This window comes from Sinocyclocheilus anshuiensis, unplaced genomic scaffold (genome assembly GCF_001515605.1).
Source record: "Sinocyclocheilus anshuiensis isolate Anshui unplaced genomic scaffold, SAMN03320099.WGS_v1.1 scaffold1079, whole genome shotgun sequence".
Taxonomy (NCBI): Eukaryota; Metazoa; Chordata; class Actinopteri; order Cypriniformes; family Cyprinidae; genus Sinocyclocheilus; species Sinocyclocheilus anshuiensis.
In genome coordinates, this window is record NW_015548207.1 from 2,390,789 (window position 1) to 2,410,025 (window position 19,237).

Consider the following 19,237-nt stretch of genomic DNA (forward strand, 5'->3'; position numbering starts at 1 on the left):
CCCCCCCCCAGAAGCTATCACTTGAGACAGAGGTTATTTTAGGACATTTAAGAACTGAAACATCATACACCAACTTCACCACCACCCAGGATATCATCTGTTACGAGTCCCTGGAGTCAAACCAAAGGTTTCATTGATTTCTATCGATATCTTTGTTGCTAATTACTCTTAAACACTCAAACATATGGGATGACCATTACGAATTCCTGCTCCCACCAAAAGTTGTACTGCAGTGATTTGTATTGAAATATTAAACATCCCATAACACTACCATGGATAATTTCATGCTACCAATGCACAATATCCCTGTAGTTTGTTGTCATAATTATTAACTGAAAACAGATTCAGGACTGTATGCAGATACTCAAAGTTGGAACAAAGGCGCCCCCTAACTTATAAAATTCTGAGGAACATCTGAACCATAAAAAAAACTACCAGAGTGATTCAGGACATACACTAAAATAAAACATTCAGGAAATGGATTCCTTTGCAATATGGGAACTCGAGGGTTATGATTAGAAATATTAGTGATCTAATACTCCAGTGATTACACTTCCACAAAATGCAACCGTTTGATCTTTTGACATTTAAAAGTCATGCAAAAGTGCATTTATTTATAATGGTTTATTAAAAACCACAGTCCACCAACACAATGAAAGTCATGCTCTGAATAATCAAGATGTATTGAGCAATTGGCTGGTGGAAATGATGGTAATGCCATCTGTTTGCTCAGTTTAGAAATGCAATACATCTAACACTCTAACCAAGACTACAGAGAGATGCCACATATTATTAAGCTGTGCTTGTTAGTGCAAACCTCAAATACGAAATCAACATATGCAACTTAATATGTAGCACAATATTTCTGAAAACGTAAAAAAAATATATACTTGCATTCTCATAGCTCTGCCAGCATTCTTCAATTCCTCTAATGCTTAGACTAAGAGTGCCACCTAATGGCAATACGATGCTAACATGTGCATCATAATTAAACGAGAGTACCTTTCCCTACAGAAAATTCCACAATCAATTTATTGAAACACATCAAAAACAAGGGAACATCAAGTTCATGGTGTCAAAGAGGTTTCATTTTAGCAAAACATTCCTGAGCATTCACCAACAACAAAAATGACTAAAATCTAAAGATGTGGAATGGAGAAAAAAATATTGAAAAAAAAAAAAAATTAAAATATTAAAAAAACTTTACACAATGTAACCAATTTTCTGTTAGTCTTTACACCATGAAAAGAAAAGTGGACTTAAAAAATACAATTACAAAGCCTGATTGGCAATGTACAAGCTGCAAAGTTTCTTTACACACAACAGATACACAAGGGAAGAGGTTTTAAGTTAATAGCGTCGACCAAAGGCTCCGCCTCCCTGCATTCCGCTGCCTTGCATCACCTGATTCGGTCGGTTTAAGGCTCCAGAGAGTGACTGGGACGTCCCTGTCTGTATGTATCCACCTCGGCTGCAGAGCAGACAAATATAAGTTTCAGGTGCAACAAAAAAAAAAAACTGGTAAAATTTACCCATGATACCCACCACAGTCCAAACACGACAATAAAAGCGTAAATCTCGCTACCTTGCCATTCCACCCCGTGCCATGTGACCCTGTCCCGGGACACCTCGGTCTGCTCCTAAAAAGAAAGGTAGTAAGTCAGAAAGAAAGAGAACATGCAACCTTTTCTGAACTTAACAGATGTTTATCGGACAAACCTTGCCAGTTTCTGTCCCCGTCCATTTTACGTCCAGGCTCCCAGTCTCGGTTGTCACGACTTAAAGTAAGCAGAGCAAAACAACTGAACAAAGAGAGGTCTTTGCCATTTAATGAAGCAGCACGTCTGACGAGAAGAGAAAAAACAACTTACCCGCCTGGCACTGGCCTCGAAGGATTCATTCCACGCTTGTCAAAGCTGCCACCCCAATTGTCACGATTGTCCCTGCCATGTCTGTCCCGATTTGAAAAGGGCTGTGAATGGAGAAAATATGATGAGATGCCGTCCAATACCTAGGATTAAATCTAATGATTGTCTGTGAAGGACTTTTCTTACCTGGTTGTCTCTGTCTCCTTGCATCCCGCCTCGGTTGTCTCTCCTGTTTGAAAAGGAATGCAAATTATTACAGTATAGTAGCAAAATCTATACACAAGAAATTTGGGTGCCATTGGACACAGCTCGCATTACCTGTCCATCATCACGTCATCCTGATAGCGGCTGCGGTCTCTGTGGTCAAAGTCTTGGTAGCGATCTTGACGTCCCAAATCCGACCGTCCATAGCGATCATCCATGGTCATTCTCTTCATCTGCCAGTCATCTTTTCTGCACATTTGAAAGAGGAAACAGAAAAACTGGACAAACCCAGACACTGCTGCAGGGTCAGAACTGACAAATCAAGATGCTCCTAGTCAGTGAACTTCTAAAAAGAATCAGGTAGAGTTAGAAGTTGGTTGTGGAAACCTTGTCTTTTCCTGGTTTTGCTAATTTTTTGCAGAAGAAATATTTGGGAATTCGGCAACCCTACTCTATGCATACCTTCCATCCATGTCATAAGGCCTCTTAAGGGGACGTCGGTCCTGTTCAAAGTGTAGCTGTTCCTGTTGTCGCCTCAGCTCCTCCCTCTCACGATGAATGCGCTCCTGTTCACGCCGCCGCTCGTACTCTATTCGGAGACGTTCGCGCTCCAGAAACTCGCGCTCCATGCGATCGGAATTCAGTCGCTGCTTCTCCACCTCCAGCCAGTTGCGCTTCCTCATCAACCTCTCTTTCTCCTCCCGCTCCCTGAAGAGGCGGATACGCTCTCGCTCCGAACGGCTGTCACGGTCTCGCTCACTGGAATGTAATTTAACAGGTTGAGAAATCAGTGGGAAAACTGCTACATTGGTTTTTGAACACTAGATCGGGCTGAGGGGAAGATGATGATAGGAGGCAGTAGTTACCCAGAGTGTCTGCGTCTCTCCACCTCTCTAATCTCTCGTTCTCTCTGCCTTTGGCGCTCCCTCTCTCTCTGCTCTTTGATCTGGTCAAACGACAAAATGTCCTTCCTCTCCTTGCTGGAGGACTTACGGTCACGACTCTTAGTGCTCTAAAACAGAAATTGGTGCGTCACTTCAACAACACTTCCAAAACCACAAGGCAGTTGGATTTAAAACAGCTCCAATTATGAAACATACTCGTTCTTTGCTTTTTGTTTTCACGCTGATGACTGGCTCTCCTTTTGACTTGTCCATCACGACAGTCCTCTCTCCTCCTGGCTCTGTAATGGCAAGATTGAACCATTAAGATCTGGACACCTTAAGACAGTGTTTCCCAACCGGGGTGCCATCTGTCGAGAGCAGGGGTGCCGTGTAAAAAATCCTTTTTTAATATTTTTAAATTGCTAAAATGTTAAAAAAAGCAGCTATTATATAATATCCATTTCTAATGTCACCAATAACTGGAGATGCACTGAAATTCCGACCGCTCAGGATTCACTTTCACGTGGTGTGACGCTCTGCGTATTATCCCGCTCTATGCGTGTGTGTGCTCCGCTCAGTCGCTCACGGCCCATATGAGTGCTCCACTCATATACCGTTCATGCTCATCGGAACAGCAGTCCACTCAAAAATCGAGCTGACAGGAAACATCTATGTAGTACAGTATTGTTTCTGTTTGCAATAGCCCTACTGTGCTGTAACAAGGTGTGGTAAATGGGCAACTCTGGTAACGCTGCCCTCTCATTCATTGATCTGCTAACCGTTATGCTCACGTGTCCTCTGATAATAGCTTTCTAGGATTAAACATTATTTGGATAATTGGTAAAAAAAAAAAATCTCTTAATAGCCCTACTGTGTGTTAGACCTACCTGAAAAACTAAAAAGCAATTTATTTCATTTGTAGGCCTATCGTTATTTTTTATTTGTGCTATCATTCGTCATTTCTTCATTTGTTCTTATTTTATTATTAACTGCTTAGCCTCCTTGTCATTTTTTATTCAATTCAAAGTTTTAAGTCAAGCTATCTCGTGCAGCCTTAAGATACTACTTAAGGTATTAACAAATGTGAATGCAAGCTAATATTTTTACCTTTTCCATCAGAGTTTTCAGACTTCTCCTCTTTGTTCTCAGATCTGTAAGGATGAATCCGTATGATGAGATTGTTACACTTATTTGGCATGCAGCGATGTCTTCAAATACTAATGATCTACAACTTACTTTTCTGTCTTTGAGTCCGAAGAGTGTCTTCTGTCACTGCCAGACGTTTTGGTATCGCTTTTGTCAGCAGGCTTCTTTCCGGCAGGCTCGTTTTTAGCCTAAATACAGATACAGATCAATCAGCTGGCTTTGACTCCACACCTAGCGTCAATAATGTTGACAGCCACCCAACACTGATTCAATACTTCATGCACTGGTGCAATTCATAATTGAAAGCTTAGAAATAAAGGCCCTTACACACGAGAGAAACCTTCTGCAAGGAAAGAAGATCCATTTCAAGTGAGAGTCAAGTCAGTTTGAAATAAAACAAATCAAGTGAATTGGATCTCCAAATGTAGGAATTGTCATTGGTGAATGAGACACCAATGAACACTCGCAGTGATTTCAGGCTTCCTCTAGAGTGTTAGCACCTTAATAATAAACTAAACCATGTACCCTTTCAACTGAAATCATGCGGCCGTGCAGCTCAGTTCTGTGCAGATGGCTGATGCACTTTGTGGCCTCCTCAGTAGAGCACATCGTAACAAAGCCATAGCAGCGAGCACCTGGGCTTCGGGCGTTTGTTACTACTTTAGCACCAACAACCTGCAAGAAGTACGGACATGTAATAATGGATCAGGACAATGTCTAACCTCAGTAAAACCTAACTTCCAATGTCTAGTTTTCTGTAACATGCAGACCTTGCCATATTTGCTAAACAGATTCTTTAGATCGGTCGCTCTGGTGGTTGAAGAGAGTCCACTGATCCAGAGGTTCCTTCCGCTAGCAGCTGCGCTACCTGATAGGGCACATAATCAATTTAGAAAAATCCAGAAACAATTTCTTGTTTAAAAGTAGTCCACTGGACACCCACCTTTATCATCTTTCGAGTCAGGCTTGCTTGATGTATCCTCATCACTACTAGAGAAAAACAAAACGGCATTATGAGAAATTGAATGGGCAGTTTAAATGGGATCACCAGTGTTGGTAAACAAATACCCACCTAGTGAGGACAAACAACCTCAAGCAATGAACAAAGATTTGGATACTACAACTTAAATAGTCATGTGAAGCCCAATTACGTCAAACATACCTTGGACTAAGATGGCGAACCAAATTTCTGGTACATTACTTTTTGAAGGTAGAAATGACAAAATGGTAGACGAAATGCGCAGTTGCTTACACCTCCCAAGAGCACCCATACTTGTTAAAAAAGGAGCCAATGAAACAAAGAAAGCCATTGTTCTAGTAGACAGAAAACAACAAACCTCTTTTTCTGATCATCATCCTCTACAGAGGACTCTTTCACTTCTGAAGACTCAGCAGGTTCAGTCTTCTTGCATTCCTCGACCGCTTCTCCTTTAGATGCCCTTTCCGAATCAACTGCGCTTTCGATATCGCACAAATCTGTTTCGCTAGCATTAGCGGCCTGCGCAGAAGTGCTCTCGGTGTCCACCAAATTGTCCTGAATGTTTTCTTGGTCCTTGCTTGTTGATTCAATTTCACTTTGCTTTGATGCATCAACGTCCATTTCACAGGCTGACGATTCTGCTTCCAAATTGGTGGCCTCCTCGGTGTTAGTGAGGTCCTGCACATTGTCTTCCTCTTTGTGAGAATCCCAGACAGAAGATTTCTCGTCTTCAGTCGGCTCTTCAGTGGTGTCTTCCTTAAGTGGCTCTGATATACAAGACCCGGCTACTTTCTCACTTTCTACGGATTTAACAGGAATAGAATGGCACAGAGTTTAATCACTTCTGAGACATTGCAATGGTTATCGTGGAACTGGACTAGGACGTGGCCCTCTGCTGTCTCATACACAAGCAAAGGCAAGCTACCCTGTGAAGAGACTGGAAAAACCAAAGCGAGAACAATCAACAAGCTTCCAGACAACAGGCCATTTATTTTCAGTTCACCTGCACCCCAAAGCAGAGGGCAAGCTGTTGACTAGGGAAAGCCACAAGACCTGCACCACATTCGAGTGTCCATCGTCGACTTTAGTACTTGAAGTGTCCGTGATATGGAAGCAGCAGCTTGTGCTGTCTTTACAGGAATTGTGTTTCTTTTGAAACAAGCAAATGGTCCATTAGTGAAATCTCCAATTAACAAACTTTGAGTCCTATAGAGATTTTGCTTCAGCATGATCCAATTCTTCTCATCTTCTCTTTGTGGTCTTCTTTAGGCAACCTAGAAACACTAAATTGCATCTGCAACAACCATTTAAACCAATCTATGTGCTAACTGAAACAGATTACTGGCTCTTTGCATATCTGCACCTTCCAAAAAAAGCATGTGACTATAAAGTGGTTATAAATCAATATAAATGGCTAAATGTCTATTGACAGCAATGCATAAAGCCAGTAATCAACTTTGGATTTCCAGTCTCTTGTTCCTGAGTAACCTGATACATTTATACTAAAAGGACTTTAAGGCTTCACCCTGACCTTAAGAGCAATTCCAGAAAACCCCATACAGTACCTTTTTCACTTTTTGTGTCCTCGCATCCATGCTCACCATCATCCCCCTGCTAATGGAAAATAAGTAAAGATGAATAAAAGAAACCCAACGCCCATCAGAAAGAAACAACTCTCAAAAATGTTAACTTGAATACCTGACAAGGCGCTTCCTGGTTCTCATCCACATCTGCGTCATTAGGCTCCATTTCCTGAAAGCCAAAGAAAGCGTCACACAATGTGCAATAAGAACAGAACGGCGGTATCAATGGCTAATTTTAAAACCTCACCTCCTCCTCCCCAGATTTACTCATGACAACATCACAGACATCCTCCACGTCATGGTCATTTGCATCATCCTCCCTCAGGTTGTCTGTGTTCTCTTCATTCGACAAGGTGTCTAGAACCTCCTCGTCATATTCATCACCATCAGGCCCACCTCCATTGCCCATATCAGCTTCATCCAGGACATTCATGTCCATAATATCCATCTCATGAAGGTTCTCTGGAATAGCATCTAGGTCCTCCTGAAGGAAGTAAAGGCGGCTCTTAATTTTGATAAACCTATGCAAAATAACCCAACCCAGTTACATAGATCATATCCGTGAACAACTTTATATGATGAAGCACCTGGCCATCAACAGAGTCCTCCTCAAGGGTGCAATCTTCAGGTTCATCAGGTTCATCCTGTCTCTTTCCTATAGAACGAAACAGAAAAATATGTTTTCAAACTATAAACTTGAAGCAAGTTTTGTGCTGATTTGTGAAACATAATTATGTAGAAAATGAGTTTAAAAAAAAAAGAAACACACTTTTACCTTTTGGAGTTCGCCGAGGTGTTTTTTTAGGAGTTATCTCTAGGTGTACAATGATCTCATCTGGATTCCCGCCCTCTTCTTCAATGACCTAAAAATGAAAGTATGATTTATAGAGTCAAATACAAGTCTAACTGCCACCCATCTGCCTACTGTTTACAGCGTCACAACAATCCATAATTATTCTACAATGACAACCTACACTTCATTCACTGCATATTACGTAAGCATTGAATTCAAAACATCCTGCAAAGCCAGTTTGATGTCTGAAACAGCCACGGTTGTGTGTAAAAATAAAATAAAATATGGGTCCGTTCTTTTACATGATCGACATTTTAGGGAGGTTTATCACAAATAAAGTGTTAAAATGGCAGCGATGCCGCTCAATCAGCCGCAAGAGCGCTGCGAGTTTAACGCGTTCTCTAACGCTGTCTCTGCAAGGAAATATACTATTGTATGATTATTAATACATTCTTATAGGTCTATTCTTTTAAACTGTCGACATTTTGGGGAGGTTTATCACAAATAACGTGCTCAAATGGCCGAGATCCCGACTGGTGGGTTGCTGCCGCTTGAGTGCAGCCAGTCACTTTCAGCTCCGAATTGAACGCGTTTCATATCCCTCCATAAAACGCCGATCGTGTAAAAGAATAAAGTCATATGAACATATGTACTATATATATATGTATATATTATTCCCGGAGCTAACGTTAGAGTGGAAGGAGAGCAAAACACATAAATCTGCCATAAATCAAGGGTTCCTGACAACCAGTTAGGGATTGAGCCCCTAATGCAAACATTTTTTTAATGCATTTGACAAATTAACACTAGTAATCCAATGCATCCTATCAGCAAAAACAGAACACGAATCGCCTATAAACAGCACATGTAACGTTACTACAGTAAACATCCACACCAGTATGCATGCAAAGCTTGTTTAATCTAATATATAACAGGAGTTGCAAAATGATTAGATATGTTTATATCTGGTGTTATATCTCTTGCCTTTTTGAGTCTTTCTGAAAGCAGGCTCTTATTGCCGCTGATGTCGAGATTTCGGCGCTTCAGCTCGGCCTTCAAATCGATCACTCTCAGCTCCGATAATTTACGAACGCCCGCCTCCACAGGCCCCACGTCTGCTGTCGACGAGTCTGACATGTTTTCAGGTTGTGAGAACGTTACGGTGGAAGCAGAAGGACGAGTCTCTCTCTCTCTCTACCCCGCGCACACTCACCGAATTTTACAGAGCGCGATGAACAGCGTTTACTTTCTCAGTCGAAACAAAATGGCGCAGTCCACTGGCGTCCTGCGCATGCGTCTGCCTTGGGATTTTAGGCGCATGCGCGCAAGCGTCAGCATGGTCAAGGTCGGTTTGACAGGAGCGCGGGAAAAACTGTTGTCCAAGAAGGTTTTTGCAAATTTGATACATTACAGGTGGGAATGGAAATCGAATGTTATACAAAAATAGTCTATTTAGTCAGTTATTCATAAAATGTTACATTAGCTGATGTGATGATAATATTTAAGAGCATTTTGAAAGGAGTGCAGGAACTTGATATAATATTTTGCCTGTTTTTCTAAAAATAATGTTACTTGGTCTTACTTAGACATTATGAGTAGCAGATTATAATTACACGTTGCATGTCAGTCAAGGTCACCTAACATAGTGTGTGCTGATATGTTTTAGAGGGTAAAAACAGTGTATATGACTTGCATGTTTGCGTCAATTAACGATACAAAATGTTTGGAAAGATTGGTTTGTCAGGAGCATGGGAACTGCAGGGGATTTGTTATTGGTGATTTGTTTTATTGCTAGATATGTATTTTGTTTAGCATGATGAAATTCAAGCGATAGATACATTACAATCATTACCACAGACAGAATCATTTGTGGTGTAGTTTAATGAAAAAAAACAAATGAAGACAAACTAGGATAATTTAATGCACTGGCAAATGTATCAACAATACGATACTGTAAGCTGTAAGAGTACACCAGCTTTCTCAGTTACATTACATTCACAAGCTTCTGTAACATGGCAGTCAGGGTGAAATATAAAAAAAAATCACACTGTAACATACACTGTAGCATCCAAGATGCACAGCTTTGAACACTTTCCTGCTAAATGGAATTTGGTAAGTTGCTAAATTTAAATGGGAGCTCCTGAGAAGAGGCGCTAGGCAAACTCTTGATGGCGGGAGGTTCTTCGGCTTCAAGGAACTCAGGACATATGGTTTCCTCTGGTTCATTCTTTAAGCTAGAAAATGTGGGTGATTCCATGGGTCCTTGATAGTAGGACCAGGATGTAGATGCAGATCCGATGGAGGAAGGGTTTAAGTTGGGCAGGTTAGCTCTGAAGCTTTCACTGAAGGATGAAGACTCCATCATACTGGAGATTTGTCGGTCAGAGGAGGAGGTGTGAGAGAGTCGTGGCTCGTGGAGGTTGAGTTTTGACACTAATGGTTTGCCTACACTGACTCTTTGCTCTTCCAAGACCTCTTCATCCAGATTAGTGTACTTGTAGTGTATACAAACAGTAAACGAGAGCTCTTTCTGTGAGGGGAAAAGCAAGTAAGATATGCCTTATAATATATATGCTTTATACGTAATACATTAAATATACAGGGATTGGACAAAATATTGTGAACACCCATTATTATAGGGGTTAATCAAATTTGTGTAGGCTACAGTGAAAAAACAAAAGTTGATTATCTTTTATTTATCTTTTCAGTGTTTAGTACAAGTGCTCAGTGAAGTGATTTGTCAGCCTTCCAAAAAGGACAAGTCATTGAAGCCCGTTTAGCAGGAACATCCGTAACCTTAACAGCCCAATTTGTTCAATGTTTTAGGAACAACAGTCTTTACAATTATGACTACGTACACAAAGCATGGCAAGACGTTATCAGCAAAGAAGAATAGCAGGCGAAAACCGAAAAGTGGATAATATGGGCCGTCGAACACTATGAAGGATTGTGTCCAAACAACACAGAACTACTGCTGCAAAATGACAGCAAACCTCAAGTCACCATAAATACCTAGATTCCACAAAAACTTACCACAGAGAGCTTCACAAAGCCAACATCCTTGAAAGTGCTGCACCTGCTAAAATTTTAATCACCAATACTAAAATGTGAAAATGATGGTGTGATCTTAAACCTGATCTTAAAACTTCAACATCTGCCCTGGCCAGAAAAATCACCTGAAAATCACCTGACTTTGAACAGTTTGGAGAGAAGAATGAGAAGCAGATTCCCTTCAACTTCTCTGAAATAAGTGGCTGATAGATGACATTCCACTAGAGCCTATCAGGATCCGAAGATTATGATAAGCTGTCTCATCTGCCTGTCAACGTTTGTATTTGGACACCTCTGTGCACCCTGTTCACGTGGACATGATACGTCATCAGCGTGTTCCGTTACGCTATTGCAGACCGAGCAAGAATGGAAGGCATTATTATTGTAATATTATACGCTTTGTACTGTAATGTTTTCTCACCGGCAAATGAGACATGAGGTAATCTGACAGCATTGCATTCATCTCTCCACCAACACTGTCTCTCATTTTGTCACTGGTTAGCCTCTGGACTGCCTGAGCGCATTCATGTGTTTTGAACAGTGGCTTTGCAGAGTGATTATGCAGGGAGGGTGGGATCTTGCTTTCAAAGCTAGCTTGTTATTGCTAGCCTTTCCGAAATCACCTACCCAATAATAAAGAAATATTGCCTATTTCCAGGTGTTCCCTCATTTTGACCAACTCCTGTATAATACTGTACACATACTGTACCTTGAGCCTTTGCAGGGCACTAATACGAGTGAAGAGCTGAGGCTGTTCCAGAGGCAGTAGATCATCCATGGACAGTAGTAAGCTGCCAGCCTCGCAAAGACTCTCCTGATTGCTGTGCTTCAGGTCTACTTCAGGACCCTGAAATTATATCATTGTCAAAACTGACTACAGAAAAATTCATTAACAATCAACAGAAGATACACCAAGTTAAAGCAGGCCATGAAAAGGCAATGTATTTAATTAATAGGAAAGCAATTAATGATACATCTTTATGTTATATTTTCTCAGGACTAATTCAATACATTCTTTGCAGATCAAGAAAGTCAGTTTACCTCTGTAAAATCAGAGAGCTGAGCAGAGCAGGACAAAATGTCTTTAGGAGTCTCCAATATCTGAGAGTAGATGATCATGATATTGGAGAACTCTGCAGCAAATCCTAGCTGTACCCTGACACCACATTCGAACTGAAGACAGCAGCTCTCTGGGAGGACTGGAACAATTCACACAATATCGCCATTATGTATATCATAATTTTATCTACAGCCAAAGTGCTTTGCATAAGGATATAAACTAAAGGGGTTTTATTATGAAAAGGTCGAACCATGAGCGATGGCCCACTGTAAGTTTCGTGTTGACGCTGTGACTTGGCATGCTGGAGCCTGAATGCTGTCTGTCAGGGCACGACGCTCCGAGAGATTACTGCGCAGCTCTAGAGCCTGCCGACCACGAGTGATTTCACACCTTCCCATGTCTGCAATGGACACTGACTCTGTAAAACTATGCGGTCACACTTGCTGTCATCAGGTTTTTTATAGGAGCCTGTGACGTAGATGTGTCATAAAAGTAATTGCACATTTTGTAACATTTTTTGTTTGAAAAGTAGTTCAAACAAAATGTCAATACCAACAGATTTGAACATTATTCCCAAACCTTCAGCTACTTTGTCAAGTATGACCGTGACCTTCTCTGGCTCCATCAGTCTTTTCTTAAGGAAGCTCATGAAGATTCCATTAGAGAGATCGTCTTTATTTACTTCAAATGCTTCGGCATCAACACACCTGAATCCAGAATGTGAAGATTGTAATCACAATTTCTAGATGTCAATAAAATGATTGTCATTGCATTAGACTTACGTTGCATAGCCAAACACTATGTTTGCTGTCACTCTCAAGGGGCCAGGTTGTGGGATGCTTTCGTCATTTGGGTTTCTGAATGAACAACACAACTGAAGTGTCAGTTTCAAGTAAAATTTTATGCACAATAATTCAGAACTGATACACTTATGAATCAAACTGCACCGTTTCCGACACATGTCCAATAGAAAGACATTAAGTCCCGTCTGGCGCTCTTGCATGCGCTGTAACACATCCTGCACCCAGAGGCAGTGCTTGAAGGTATAAGAGGCTGGAGCATCGATGGGTACCATGAAACTGTTCCCATAGTTTTCATAGCCATGACCAGCAAAGTACAACAGCCCTTGAAATGGTGGACATGGATGAAATTATCCAAATGTTTTTAATAAACAAACAATCAGGATGTGTAGAACTTAGAAACTGGCCTAACATTCTATAGTTGCAGAAATCCAAATGATGCAACAAGGAACTAACCATAAACCCCTCGATCCAACAGCAGCAAGAACTCAGTAACAGCACTATGCATCTCCTGCCAGTTGAGGTCCAGCAGAGCGACGACTTTAAAGTCTAACTGGCGTAGATGGTTTGTCAACTCATGCACATCTGCCATGGGAGCTCTCAGCTGACGGTGATGCAGGTAGTTCATGTTCCCAATAAGCAGTGCTACCTTATCAGTGGCTATAATTTTTGAAGTGACAAGATTGACATAGCAGATCCTCTGAATACAATAAATGCCAAGAGTAACCACCACACTTCTGCTTATCACTTACCGCAACAATCACCAATTTGCCTTGGACCTGCATCAGGAGCACCTGTAAAACATAATAGTGCATGTGAGTGACAAGAAAACATCAGTAGATGTGTTAAATTCATACAATTAAACAGATTGTGCTTACCTACTTTAGGCGCTTCCCATGAGGCATCAGAAAAGGAACCAGGACCTGAGTGAAAACAGGCCATGCTATAAAGAAAAATCTTTTATCTATTTATTTCATTTATATTTAAGGGGATAATTATAAATAATTTTGTCTTGGCGTCCTACCGATGTTTACTTGGACCTGATCACTCCACGCTTCATGATAGAGGTTGTAAACCTTGCAAGTATATGTACCTCTGTCTGCTGTGGTTATGCATGGAATCTGAGGACAAGCACATATAGATGCCCAAGTAAGTAAATTCAAGTGAATTACTCTACACATTCAACTGTGAGACTTTGATGAGTACCTTTAAGATGCTTCTAGTACAGTTTGGCATTGGCTGTTTGTTAAGATACCATTGGAACTGGGGAGGCGGGTTGGCCTGAGCAGTACATTCGAGATAGAGAGTGTCTCCCTCCATCAACACTTGAGGCCTAGGTTGCTGAGTTACATACAACCCACTAGCTGATGAAGGGAAGTAGCTGGAACCTACAATTGACATATTTATCAGTGATGAAGGAAATGTGATTCATTTCAGACTCAGCTTAAAGTGAAATCTTCACATGCCTGCACTTGCGCCTCCAGACCTCACTAGACGTACATGGGCCCAGTTGGAGAAGACGTACCTTTCCCCAGAACTTACACGGCAGATGTAGGGGCCCTGTTGAGCCGGACTAACAGGATTCAGCACCAGCTCTGGGCCATTGCCTCCTGGCACCTACCGAGAACATAAAGAACCAGACTTAGGGTAATATTTCAAATCAGTAGGTTCAGTTACAAATTTAGTGCACCAGACCTCAACTTTGCCCTTGAACCACTGGTAGGTGAGGTCCACAGTTCCAACTGCTCTGCAGCTCAGAACCACGGGACTTCCCTCTGGTACCCGCTGACTCTGTGGCTGGAGTGTGATGTCAATCTGCTCCATCACTACCCAAAAAAACAAATAACACCTGAGTGATATGACTCACCCTTTTTGGCCTGGGTTATCAAACCAAAACTCTAACCACAAAGGCACACCACAGTGAGGATGGAGGAACTGTTCTAGATTAGATCATAATCATTTCGTATATATATTTAGCTACCATGTGTAGTGAGAAATCCAGCAGCCTCTCTGTGCTCGATTTTCTTCAGGCACTGAAGCAGGAAAGCCAAGGTACACCCTCTATCTGCAAGGAGGGCAAGCAGGTATCGGCCAGGACTGCCATGTGGATTTAGCACTTTGAGTGAGCAGTCAGTCAGCTCTTTCTCACTGCAAAAAAGTAGATTCTTTAATTGAGAATCGGTCACTACCATGCACAGTATCGGTTAGTTATTTCACACAATTGAGTCTATGTATGACCTACCTATAGCAGAACTGTGGCTGTTCGGCCACTGCCTTTGCCAGCTGTTTCCAACCACACTCTAGATTGTCTAGCATGTAACCAAGTCTGTTTAGCGCTGCCTCGCTCAGGGTTTCTACACCCAAATTCTTGTCCTCCATAACTTGGTAAATGATCTGAGAAATAAATGACAAGAGGTTTATTTAAATTTTTCGTCAGACTGGAATGTTTTTTTCCAAGATGTAAGATTTAGTTTTCAGTTGTTCAACAAAATGTACCAGTGGTTTCTATTTCTGTGATTTTTCAAAAGAAACTATCAGTGAACTTCCCAAACCAAACATTTACGGAACTATGTCCCAGACAGTGCATGAATTTCCTAACAAATGTTATTACTCTGTCTAGCCTCTTAACCAATATCACAGAACAAATATCAAAACCATAAAAAACAAACCTTAATCCATATTGGTATTTTTTATATTAAATCCAAATTTTGTAGTCAATGCTACTGACGTTTTTCAAAAAAAATTTTTTTAATCAACTTGAATATGAAAATTACATTTCTGTACACATGAACACGTGTTTTAATCTAGTGTGAAAGACTTCTCTTTTTTATAATCTAAGAAATCCTTATTGGCTATTGTTACAAACATATATTACTATTATTTTCTTTTTATATATTATATATATATATATATATTAAAAACACTACATAAACACACAAAAAAATCTTATTACGAGTTTTATATTAACGCTGACTTTGTTCCTGTATTAAAAGAAGAACCCAACATAGCCTATAGTAAGTAACATGAAAATGCGGAACCGAATGCACTCTATATTTTAATATATACGACACATTTGTCAATGCTTTGGGAAAAGTAAGTTTAACTAACCAACCATAGAGGTAATTAATTAAAACATTTAGTTCTCGGTCACATCATTGCCACCATCATCAGAAAAGATCGATATAGATTATTGCATTTAGATCACAGATCAGTATGTATACTAATATAATGTTCGATTTCATTTTGTAAAATTAAATATATCAAATGAAAAGCTGTTATTTAATTCAACTTAACCTGACAAAAGTACACTTACCTGTTATACGGTAATTTAGACTCCAGGAAGTGAGTTTATCCCGGCTTCGTAAAACGTAAGTTGTCAAGCGACCGCAGCACAAATATTAATATTTAAAAAAAGATCTCACTGTACGCACTCTGATTTACCAATAATCGGTCAATCGGACACTAAATATCCTTTTAACTCACTTTGAATCAGTTACTGCGACTAATGCTTATCAGACTCGGTAAATCAGTATGGTAAACATCCGCAGCAGTTGTCTTTTTCAGTCAGTAGTTCCTCTTTCTAACATGTATTTGCATGCACTCCTACCACGCGCAGCACGAGCTTTTTACTTTCACCTTCTCTCGACCTATAGCAGCAAGCCATCATCATGTCGACGAGTCACTCCTGTTGAAGAAGAGATGAAACCCGTAACCTCACACAACAGGACAAATATACAGACAGTCAGATAGTTAAATTAATTTTGCATGATTAAAGATTTCCACAATTTTGTTGACAATTAGACTCTTATAACAAACAATTTCACTTTGACATTTCCAACTTTTCATGACTACGAGAAAGCGCACGCAAGGAAGAAAATACACTTTGACATTCCGCATTAGAATTTAATTTTTTTCATGAGACAGAAGTGAGAAAAATAACACAGTGACGTTAATAATACAAAGAATGACAACAAAAATACAACCAATCCTCTGACATAGCACTGATTTGTTCGTTACACTGGAAAAGAAGATAAATGTCTCCAAATCTGAAGTCCACTCAGCAGAGAAACATATCTCAACCTGCGCCTCAGGTAATGTGCGCTGTGAATGCTGGGAAGGCAAAGGTTCACCCAGGCCATGCTCTCAAAGATGCATAATTCTGTCCAAAGCCTCTACATCTTTTTGCCTTTATGCAGTTTATTATGTCTCCAAATATGCTCCTTCCTTAAAAGCTTCCAGTATTCCCGACTGTCTGGTTGAAGTTCATTGAGGTTTTTGGGTGGACCGAGGTCCAACTGAAACAACCTGAAGGTATGGGACAACTTGAGATACAAGCATGGCATTTTTCTAGCTTGATATGCAGCAAATTTGAAATATTGTTTTCACCAGCGGATAATAAAAAAAAAAAAAGGCATTTGAGAATTTTTATCTCACAATTCTGTTTTTTTTCCCCTCGCAATTGAGAGAATAAAAGTCTGAATTGTAAAATGTACACTTACAATTGCAACAAAATGAACAATTACCTTTTTTTATTTTTTATTCGGTGGTGGAAACAAAAAGCAGAATTGTGAGACATAAACTCTACAAAATTGCAAGATGTAAATAAAATTCAGAGAAAAAAAGTCAAAATTGAAAGATGTAAATTCAGAATTATTTACAACTTAAAACTCGCAATTACAAGTTTAGAATTTGGAATTGTGAGATATATAAAAAAAAATCTGAATTGTGAAATACAAAAATTTCAATTATCTTTTTTTTTTTTTTTCTGTGGTGGAAACTTTCATAAATAAAATCATTATAAAAGCACAAAGTAAAATACACCATCATACCATTCTGGATAGTCCTCCTTGGGTTTAATAAGAGGATCCTCGCCTTGTTTGAAGATGTTGACTCCGATTGCATGTGTGCAAAGTCTCACTGGATCCTTACAGACTTCTGGACCCTTAAAAACTTCCTTTACCATTCCTTTACCTTTGCCTTTGGTTACTAAAAACAAAAAAAAAACAAGAATAATATTTCATAAAAATAGCTATTTAAATATTTTATAATGTAAAAATGTCATATGAAATATGAATATAAAACCATATAAATAAAAATAACAGCATAATATAATATAATATTAGACAAATTAATTCTTAAGGTTTTGAAAATTGGACCTACAAGGTCAGAAGTTGCAGGTTTTGTTTATTGTAAGGCTTGACCACCAAATAAACAGTCTAAGTGTTTTATTTGTTGCATTTAGTCTTTAATATTTCTGAATGGTTATAGTGGCCCCAAAACATGTTTTGAAATATATAACTGTAACAGCACAAGGTGCTGTTGGTTTAAGAGTAACTTGTTTCATATGCTTCCTCTGGACTCAGTCCTTAGGGGATATAATGTGTCTTTTCACTGTTATGCGGATGACACTCAGATTTATTTGCCCCTAAAACAGTTCAAGAATTGTTTAGATTCTCTCTTTGCCTGTCTTGCTGACCATCAAGTCATGGATGTCTTTTCATTTTTTAAATTAGAATGAGAGAACCAAACTTGAGATCATAATGTTCGGGACAGAGGAAGCCCAAAAACCACCTATATGGTAACTTTTAATTCTTTTGCCCCCTATGTTAAATCAAGTGTAAAAAATCTGAGTCTTGTCTTTGACGGTGAACTGAAGCTTGATAAACAGGTTAATGCAATGGTCTGGTTAAGTCTAGTTTTGTCCATTTGAGATCTTTAGCCAAAGTAAAATCATGTCTTTCTTGTAAGTCATTTAATCACCCTCGTGCCGCTGCAAACCTGTATGACTTACTTTCTTCTGTGGATAAAGTCAGCAAACAGCACAAAATAACCGCATCATTTATTCATGCTGCAATGCATGCTAGGAGCTCACAAATCAGTAACAGTGGATCAGTGTTGTGTAAGGTACTCTAAAAAAGTCATTAATTACTAGCTCCTAATTACATCTTCAGCAGTGTAGGCCTAATTAGATTACTGTAGCATTTACTCCATAAAAATTATCGCATTACTTATAACTAATTAATTTCTAAATCCCATATCATCCTCGACCAGTTGAACAATACAAGATTAGACATGAAATAGCTATTTACATTTTTTTTTTTCAAATAAATATGAAATTGCATAAATTATTCTTGAACTGACTAAAGTATTTAAAGGGAGGCTGCATTGACATTTTAACATTAGATGTTACATTTTGATGTTAAATCCACTGTTTTTAGGGATGTAACGATTCACTCAACTCACGATTCGATTTTCTCACGATTTTTTTGTTTTTACATGATGAGATTGAAGACATTATCCAGTAGTAAATGAAAAGGTGTCATTTTATTAGGCTATTGCTGCCCGTTTCTTTGTGAAATTGAAATATAACAAAACTAAATTGAAATTTTAAAACAAACTCCCAAATCAAGCAAGTAAGTTACACAAATAAAATAAATCTCTTAATATGAAAAAACTAAGGCTTTGTCTGTGCTCTTGCCATTTAAAATTAGAGGCAGGCAACCACTGGATTTAATCATGATCCAAACAAAGATGCAGCATACATGCAGCATGAGTAGTTTTTAATCTAAATTATTACACGGCTCTGTGGAATACTTGATTCTGATTGGTCAGTCGCGACATTCCGAGGTATGAACTAACAAACTGGTAAGGGTTTAAACCATTTTCGTCTTAATTCTTTTATTGCCTTAATTATTTTTGTGGTGAAATGTTGTGTAATAAGTGGTTTGACTGCCCCGTTTCCCTTAAATGTCCGTCTAGTTTGAATTTGCCACTTGCTCGCAACTGCTGTCTTTAGGGAAGCTTTGCGTTCAAATATTTCAACTCAAATCAATATTTCGCGTCTAATTATTTACTTATGTGGCAAGTAG

General features: G+C 39.4%; 3 protein-coding genes across 7 annotated transcripts in view; all 3 read right to left on the reverse strand.

Annotated features, from left to right (window-relative positions):
- Positions 1-613: 613 nt before the first annotated feature.
- Positions 614-8,739, reverse strand: LOC107653619 (scaffold attachment factor B2-like). Of its 4 annotated transcripts, none has more exons than XM_016440374.1 (21): positions 8,442-8,739; positions 7,440-7,527; positions 7,252-7,319; positions 6,912-7,148; positions 6,780-6,833; positions 6,647-6,695; positions 5,440-5,881; positions 5,046-5,092; positions 4,873-4,970; positions 4,628-4,777; positions 4,193-4,290; positions 4,064-4,107; positions 3,173-3,255; positions 2,939-3,084; positions 2,535-2,831; positions 2,187-2,321; positions 2,055-2,097; positions 1,872-1,972; positions 1,720-1,778; positions 1,586-1,640; positions 614-1,471 (listed from the first exon to the last, which is right to left on the reverse strand). In XM_016440374.1, the coding sequence occupies exons 1-21, from the start codon at positions 8,592-8,594 to the stop codon at positions 1,351-1,353; spliced, it is 2,568 nt and encodes an 855-aa protein (XP_016295860.1). In that variant the 5' UTR covers positions 8,595-8,739; the 3' UTR covers positions 614-1,350. The 4 variants fall into 4 exon arrangements, with proteins under 4 accessions (XP_016295860.1, XP_016295862.1, XP_016295861.1 ...); XM_016440376.1 differs by having other exon boundaries at positions 1,351-1,471; positions 6,915-7,148; XM_016440375.1 differs by having other exon boundaries at positions 1,351-1,471; positions 5,046-5,089.
- Positions 8,740-9,499: 760 nt separating this feature from the next.
- Positions 9,500-15,937, reverse strand: malt2 (MALT paracaspase 2). 2 transcript variants are annotated; one of them, XM_016440383.1, is made up of 17 exons: positions 15,682-15,937; positions 14,611-14,762; positions 14,350-14,516; positions 14,064-14,194; positions 13,835-13,985; positions 13,575-13,756; positions 13,393-13,489; positions 13,247-13,291; positions 13,121-13,162; positions 12,825-13,028; positions 12,516-12,693; positions 12,351-12,425; positions 12,148-12,275; positions 11,819-11,968; positions 11,550-11,707; positions 11,218-11,355; positions 9,500-9,987 (listed from the first exon to the last, which is right to left on the reverse strand). In XM_016440383.1, the coding sequence occupies exons 2-17, from the start codon at positions 14,745-14,747 to the stop codon at positions 9,556-9,558; spliced, it is 2,415 nt and encodes an 804-aa protein (XP_016295869.1). In that variant the 5' UTR covers positions 14,748-14,762; positions 15,682-15,937; the 3' UTR covers positions 9,500-9,555. The 2 variants fall into 2 exon arrangements, with proteins under 2 accessions (XP_016295869.1, XP_016295868.1); XM_016440382.1 differs by having other exon boundaries at positions 12,351-12,693.
- A 326-nt stretch (positions 15,938-16,263) lies between these two features.
- The window catches only part of LOC107653576 (39S ribosomal protein L54, mitochondrial-like), a 6,858-nt gene continuing 3,884 nt past the window's right edge, over positions 16,264-19,237 (reverse strand). Inside the window, exons 2-3 of the mRNA XM_016440314.1 lie at positions 17,198-17,354; positions 16,264-16,673 (exon numbers count right to left, since the gene is read on the reverse strand). Coding sequence (XP_016295800.1) covers positions 16,541-16,673; positions 17,198-17,354 — 290 coding nt within the window. The 3' untranslated portion in view covers positions 16,264-16,540. The remainder of the gene's footprint in view (positions 16,674-17,197; positions 17,355-19,237) is intronic.

Excerpts from the sequence above, each read along its gene's own strand:
- malt2 (XM_016440382.1), bottom strand. The coding sequence starts at position 14,747 with ATGGAGGACAAGAATTTGGGTGTAGAAACCCTGAGCGAGGCAGCGCTA. Across the intron at positions 13,757-13,834 it reads GTCTGGAGGCGCAAGTGCAG|GTTCCAGCTACTTCCCTTCA; the intron begins GCATGTGAAGAT and ends TGTCAATTGTAG. Across the intron at positions 13,490-13,574 it reads GTACTAGAAGCATCTTAAAG|ATTCCATGCATAACCACAGC; the intron begins GTACTCATCAAA and ends GCTTGTCCTCAG.
- LOC107653619 (XM_016440374.1), bottom strand. The coding sequence starts at position 8,594 with ATGTCAGACTCGTCGACAGCAGACGTGGGGCCTGTGGAGGCGGGCGTT. Across the intron at positions 4,108-4,192 it reads TCGGACTCAAAGACAGAAAA|ATCTGAGAACAAAGAGGAGA; the intron begins GTAAGTTGTAGA and ends TCATCCTTACAG. Across the intron at positions 2,098-2,186 it reads GATGACGTGATGATGGACAG|GAGAGACAACCGAGGCGGGA; the intron begins GTAATGCGAGCT and ends CTTTTCAAACAG.